The sequence below is a fragment of the Orycteropus afer genome, unplaced genomic scaffold (genome assembly GCF_000298275.1).
Source record: "Orycteropus afer afer isolate SDZICR_OR568_19922 unplaced genomic scaffold, OryAfe1.0 scaffold00197, whole genome shotgun sequence".
NCBI classification, from domain to species: domain Eukaryota; kingdom Metazoa; phylum Chordata; class Mammalia; order Tubulidentata; family Orycteropodidae; genus Orycteropus; species Orycteropus afer.
Genome location: NW_006921784.1, coordinates 4,785,968 through 4,792,044, shown reverse-complemented (window position 1 = coordinate 4,792,044; position 6,077 = coordinate 4,785,968). Strand labels below are relative to the sequence as shown.

The 6,077-nt window shown below is 48.5% G+C and overlaps 1 protein-coding gene across 1 annotated transcript; it reads left to right on the top strand.

Annotated features, from left to right (window-relative positions):
* The first annotated feature begins 1,613 nt into the window (after positions 1-1,613).
* On the top strand, positions 1,614-5,454 carry CUNH22orf31 (chromosome unknown C22orf31 homolog). The gene is made up of 3 exons (XM_007947991.1): positions 1,614-1,697; positions 3,646-4,095; positions 5,014-5,454. Exons 1-3 carry the CDS (start codon positions 1,614-1,616, stop codon positions 5,452-5,454), a joined length of 975 nt encoding a protein of 324 aa, XP_007946182.1.
* The last annotated feature ends 623 nt before the right edge of the window (positions 5,455-6,077 follow it).

Here is a 6,077-nt window from a genome sequence, read left to right as displayed (position 1 = left end):
GCTAAACAATTATGTATGTCTAAATGGAGAGTGTATCCAAGATCATATACAGGGTTGGCAGACAATGGGCCTCTCAGGGTGCAGAAGAGTATGAAGGGATGGACACTGGGAGGAGGTAACTATGGGGAGGAAGTGGGAGGGGAGCTGCTGCATTGTAAATTTTGGTCAGTGACATGAGACAAAGTGTATGTGAACTGCTGTATGAAAAGTGAATTTACTCTGTAAATCTTCACCCAAATCCTAATAAAAAAAAAAAAAAAAAGAAAGGGCCAGAGGAATTGGCCACACTATTAATAATGTTGGGAGCCCTGGTAGTGCCATGCCTAAGGCACTTGACTGCTAACCAGAAGGCTGGCGGTTCAAACCCACCAGCCACTCCTCAGAAGGAAGATGGGGCAATCTACTTCAGTAGTGATACTGCCTCGGAAACCCAAGGAGGGGTCGCTATGAGTCGGGTCCGACTCGATGACACATAACAACAACAACAACATTAATAATGTTAAGACAAATATTATTTATTGAGCATTTACTATGTGCCAGCCAAGAGCCATGCGAAGTGCCTCACATGCTTTGTCCCATTTCGTCCTCCCCATAAACCTGGGAGACACACTATTACTATGGCCACCAACAATCTTTGTTAAAGGCTAGCCACTTTACATCATGATATTAAATTTCAAATAAAATGAAATGAAAGTTCAGAAAGTGAATTATCTTGCCTGCGGAATGATGGATCTGGGATGCAAACTCAAACAGAACAACTCCCGAGCCCAGAGAAAGTCTAGGACTAGAGTTGGTCTCGGATATGATATTTGGTTGGGCCACCAGATAAGAGGCTGAGCGTCTTACAGAGTGGGTAGGGGCAAGCGTTGGTCTAGACCTTGGCTGAGTCCAGCCTTTGCAGGTTACTAATTGTGGGACCTGGGGCATGGTTCCCGAGCACTCTTTGCCTCAGTTTCTTCACCTGTAAAGTAAGGATGGCAGCTGTACCCCAAATGAGAACTGTTGGTAGCATTTCTTGAGATGGTGCTTGTAAAGTACCTAAAATAGTGCTTGGCCTACACTACGGGTTTAATAAATATTCGCTCATTTTATTGATGTAGGAGAAATAGCATAAGCCAAGGTAACCTGGTGGAATCAGGGATTGAGTTTGAAGAAAGGTGAGGGTTACCTGTCGGGGCAAAAAGTACTACTTATCAGCTGCTTTCCAGGTGAACAGCTCTGGCTTAGAAAATTCAAAGTGATCTTCAGAGCCAAGAAGTGTCACTTGGTCAGTGAGTCAAAGGCCTAGGAAAGTAAAGACAAGTGATGCGTGTCTGGGAAGAGGAGGTATGGAAAAACAAAGCTCAAGACAGGGAAGGAGAGAAAACAGGACTACCCCCATCATGCTTTTGCTATTTCCCTTCGGTCCTTGTGACGCAATGTAAAGGCGGATGGTAATTTCCAGGTGGGCCGAGTGCCTGGTGCCACCTCTCTGAGGTCCCCTGTCTTTGAAAGGATGCCTGCCTCCTCAGTCCCCAGACATTAGCAAATCATTCCCAAAGACAAACCCTTTCCACCGCCCTACTCTAAAGCTGACCCACCTCTTGGGAGGTGAGGCCAGGGCTGGCCGCTGAATGGGCCCCATTGTCCTCCCGAAGCGTCTGTGGGTCCAGCTGCCGCCGGGCCTGGAGGTGGTGCTGCTGCAGCCCGGCGGTGCGGTCCGCCTGTAGGCTTTGATTCACTCCAGGGACAACACTCAAACCCTCAAACAGGCAACACATGGATTCCAGGAGCTCCTGCCAGACGCAGACTCGCTTTTTCCATCATTTCGTTCTCCTCCCCTTCAGGAGAGAGCCTCTGGCATTTTGCAGATGAAAAATCCAAACCACCAAGAGGACACGCACCTGATAAGCAGCGAGGCATTGCCCAAGAGTTCCCAGGAAGAGGCGTCTTTGTTCTTGTTTCAAGCTCCTGACACCGCGAACAGCTCTAATTACTGCATTTGCCATGGGATGTAAAATAAAACCACATTCCAGAGACCCCGTAGTTTGAGAGACACGCAGGCAGAGGCACCCGGGCTACAGGAACGTGTTCCTTCACTTCTAGAAGGTCCCTAACCTTGGCAGCGATCCTGAGTACCTTCCTTATGTATCTGCAGAAGGGCACTTTTGCACATGTAAGGATGCATCCACTACCTGTATCCACACGTCTGGCCTCCACGTTGGACTGTGGTGCTACACACGGCATGCTTCTTAAGAATGTTGCGACTGTGTGCCATTGAGTCATTCAGACTCATAAAGACCCTAGAGGACAGAGCAGAACTGCCCCATAGGCCTTCCTAGGCTATAAATCTTTATGGTAGCAGCTCACCAGTCTCTTCTCTTGTGGAGCGGCTGGTGGTTTCAAACCACTGATCTTTTGGTTAGCGGCCGAGTGCTTAACCATTTGTGCCACAGGGTTCCTTCCTAAGGACATTAAAACCCACTGCCATCAAGTCGATTCCTGACTCACAGTGACTCTATAGGATCACTGTGAGTGATCCTGTGGGGAACTGCCCCACAGAGTTTCCAAGGCTGCCTCATCTTTCTGCCATGGAGCAGCTGCTGGGTTCGAACCGGCAACCTTCTGGTAAGCAGCCAAATGCTCTAACCACTGTGCCACCAGAGGCTCTTCAAAACCCCCCTGAGTTATTTTGGACGTCAGAAGCTCCTGAGGCAATAAGCACAGGAAAACAGAACTTCTTCCAACATAATTTAACTATAAACTATGATGATGTAACACCCACCAACACCCACATCACAAACCAAAGTGACATCACAAATACTACAGATAATGGTTCAAAACTGCCCGCCAAAATCTGAACAAACTGCAGTCTGCCCATACATGACTAGGCAGGAAAAGCTAGGTGACTAGAAGTAGCTATTATATACACACATATATATATGTAAAATTTTTAAAAAAAGGAAAAAGAAAATACATATTTCTTCCCCCTACTAAGCTAGCTAAAATAAAATTTAAGGCAACTGAAATATGGTAAGGTGGTTTTATTTTTTTATACATAACATTTCTTAGAAAGTCTGATCTCTTGAAGTATGTGATTCTTAGCCAAATTGTTCTCTTGTTCTTGGCTGGTCCCAGGAAGTGGAGGCCGGTATCACTGACCTTGTGCTTCGGTCTTTACGGATCTTGGAGTATATTTTCCTGTTTAGCAGCTTTTCTTGGCTCATGCCTGTCTGGTTAGAAAGTGTACTCAGGGTTTGGCAAGATTGTATCCGCTGTCATTCCTGGGTTGCGGTGGTTGAGGAGTGACTGCAACGCTTACAGGACCCCTGGGTGACCCTGTCTCTGATTCCCGCCACTGATTCCCTCCCTCCTCTTTCCAGCAGACAGAATTTCTTTTGATTCCTTCCTTACAATGCTCCCTGATCCCCCACTTCCCACCCCGTATGTCCCCCAAGAGCCTGGATATCACCATGACCTTGTGAAGTTACTGTTTTGCCCTTCCTTGGTACAAAAGGTTTTTGGGAGGAGACAGGATGCACAGTAAGATTTCTAAGAGCTTTGTGGATGGTAAACGTAGGTGTGCCTCCAAAGCAGGCCTTCTAGTCCATGCTTAAGAACTAGTCTTTTTTTTCACTGCCTTTTATTCTCCTCTTGTAATTCTAGCATCCAACCCACGTGCGACGAGACCTCAGCATCCCCACCTACGGGCTCCGACAGTCCATCTTGCTGAACACCAGGCTTCAAGACTGCTATGTGGACTCACCAGCTCTCACCAACATATGGACGGCCAGAAAGCGTGCAAAGCAGAACACACGTGCCCCCGCGCCGAGTACCACCTCTTCTTGGGAAGTTGTAAAGAATCCACTGATTACCAGTTCCTTCTCCCTGGTGAAGCTAGTACTCAGGAGACAACTGAGGGATGAATGCTGTCCCATGCCGTGCAAGTTTGAAGAAGCAAAACTCTCGAAGGGATTTCAGGCCAAGGACAACTCGGCGATGAAAGCCGCGCAACAGCACAGGACTGGAAACTCCATTAGTTCTAAGAGCAGGCGGCCAGCGGGACAGCGGCCTGGCTTCTCTAGGTGCAAGAGGCCTGCAGGAGGCATCAGCGAGGTAGATGCTGGCCAGTGATGGAGATAATGGGGTCGGGTGGGAAGAGGAGAGGGGTAAAGTTAGAGGACACACAAAGACAAACGCTTAAGAGATGTACCCCAAGAGAAGGGAATCCTGAAGTTCAAGTCGGGATGGGGAGGGCTGGCAGGCTCAGTCTGATATGGTGGAGAAAGCAACAGATGTGGGTTTGCATCTACACAAAGCTGAGGGCCCTTTCATAGTCACAGACAGAAAGAATGTAGAGAGAAGGGAAAATAGGATAAGGATGGGAAGGAAAGGTAAAGGCTGGAGTATAGTTAGGGTGCGCAGCATGCATGCGCGCGCGCACACACACACACACACACACACCTGTATGCGCACACTCAAAGCCAGACATTGAGTCACAGCTCCATAAACTTCCATGTGGAGGCTGGGGTCCAGAGGTTCGCTCTGAGTCCAGCTCCATGACTCCATGGAGACCAGCAGAAGTCCAAACCTCAGCCCTGACTAGCACTGAGGATGACTTCGGGTTTAACCTCTTTGTGCCTTGATTTTGTCATCTGTACAATGGGGGATAATGGCCCTGCTTTCATAGGGCTTTATACAAGGATTAAAAGAATTACTGCAGGCAAAGGGCTTTTGACTAGTATAAATGCTTTGAATTGTGCATGGCACAACAACTGTGCTTCTTAACCTTTTAGCTGTGTGGCCTTGGGCAAACTAAGTGAATTTCCTTGCCTTTAAAGCTGTCCTGCTGACCTTATAGGGTTACAGGGAACACATGTCACGGTGCACATGAAGGCACTCAGCAAGCAGAACACGCTAGACAAATGTTGGTTGTTCCTGTAACCAAGACTCTCGGGACACAAATCCCAGATAATTATTCTGAGCACCCTTCTCGAATTTTGGCTTTGACTTCTCCTCTTTCTTCTTGGCTAGAGTAAAGAAAGTTCAAAGGAGAAAAAAGGAACCGTCCGCCAAGATCTTGAGGACAGATATGCTGAACATGTGGTCACCAGCCAAATGCTACCCTGGGACAGTGGGACAGCAGCCTGGAAGGGCCAGGCATTCCTTCCTGAGTCCAGAAAGAGACAGCCACTGCCAGAGGACACGCTCACCATCCATGGCCTCCCCACAGAGGGTTACCGGGCTCTGTACCACGCTGTGGTCGAGCCCATGCTGTGGACTCCCTCGGGGAGTCCCAGGAGGTACAGCTTGGAGCTGGGCAAGGCCATTAAACAGAAGCTCTGGGAGGCCCTGTGCAGTGAGGCCGCCATCCTCGAAGGCGATCAGGAAGACCCGTCGCCAGACAGGAAGCGACCCCACGTCAGTGAGAAGCCTGTGCAGAAGAAATGGCCCAAGTTAAAGAGCGAGAGATAGGAACAAGAACTCACGGGAGTAGGATACTCTGTTAGATGTCTGAAAAATAAACACCCCTCTGCATCTTCCGTGTGATTTCAGAGTACTTTACACCTTAGTAGGAGCTCTGGTGGTGGTGTAGTGCCTAAGGCATTTCACTGCTAACCCGAAGGCTGGCAGTTCAAACCCACCAGCCACTCCTCTGAAGGAAGGTTGGGCAATCTACTTCTGCAGTGATACTGCCTCGGAAACCCGAGGGGTGGCTATGTTGGGGCTGACTCGACGACACATAACAACATTACACCTTAGTAGCTACCCTCCCAGGGAAACAAGACAAATAAATGGGTATGGGATGTCCCCCAGACAGACATCGTTTCTAGGGCTAGTTGCTTGGGGCTTCAGATACCATTCTTTTCCTATAGATGTTTGAGGGCCTCTCAAATCTGTCAGGTAGGAAAAGGCCTGGCTAATGCATTGATGGTTTATGACTAACCTATATTCCTTAGTTCCCCAGTGCTGTTCTAACAGAAATATCTAAGGGGTGGCTTTAAAGGACAGATACGAATCTCAACGTTCAGGAGGCTAGAAGCCCAAATTCATGGCACTGGCTCTAGGGGAAGGCCATCTGTCTGTCTCTGAGGCAG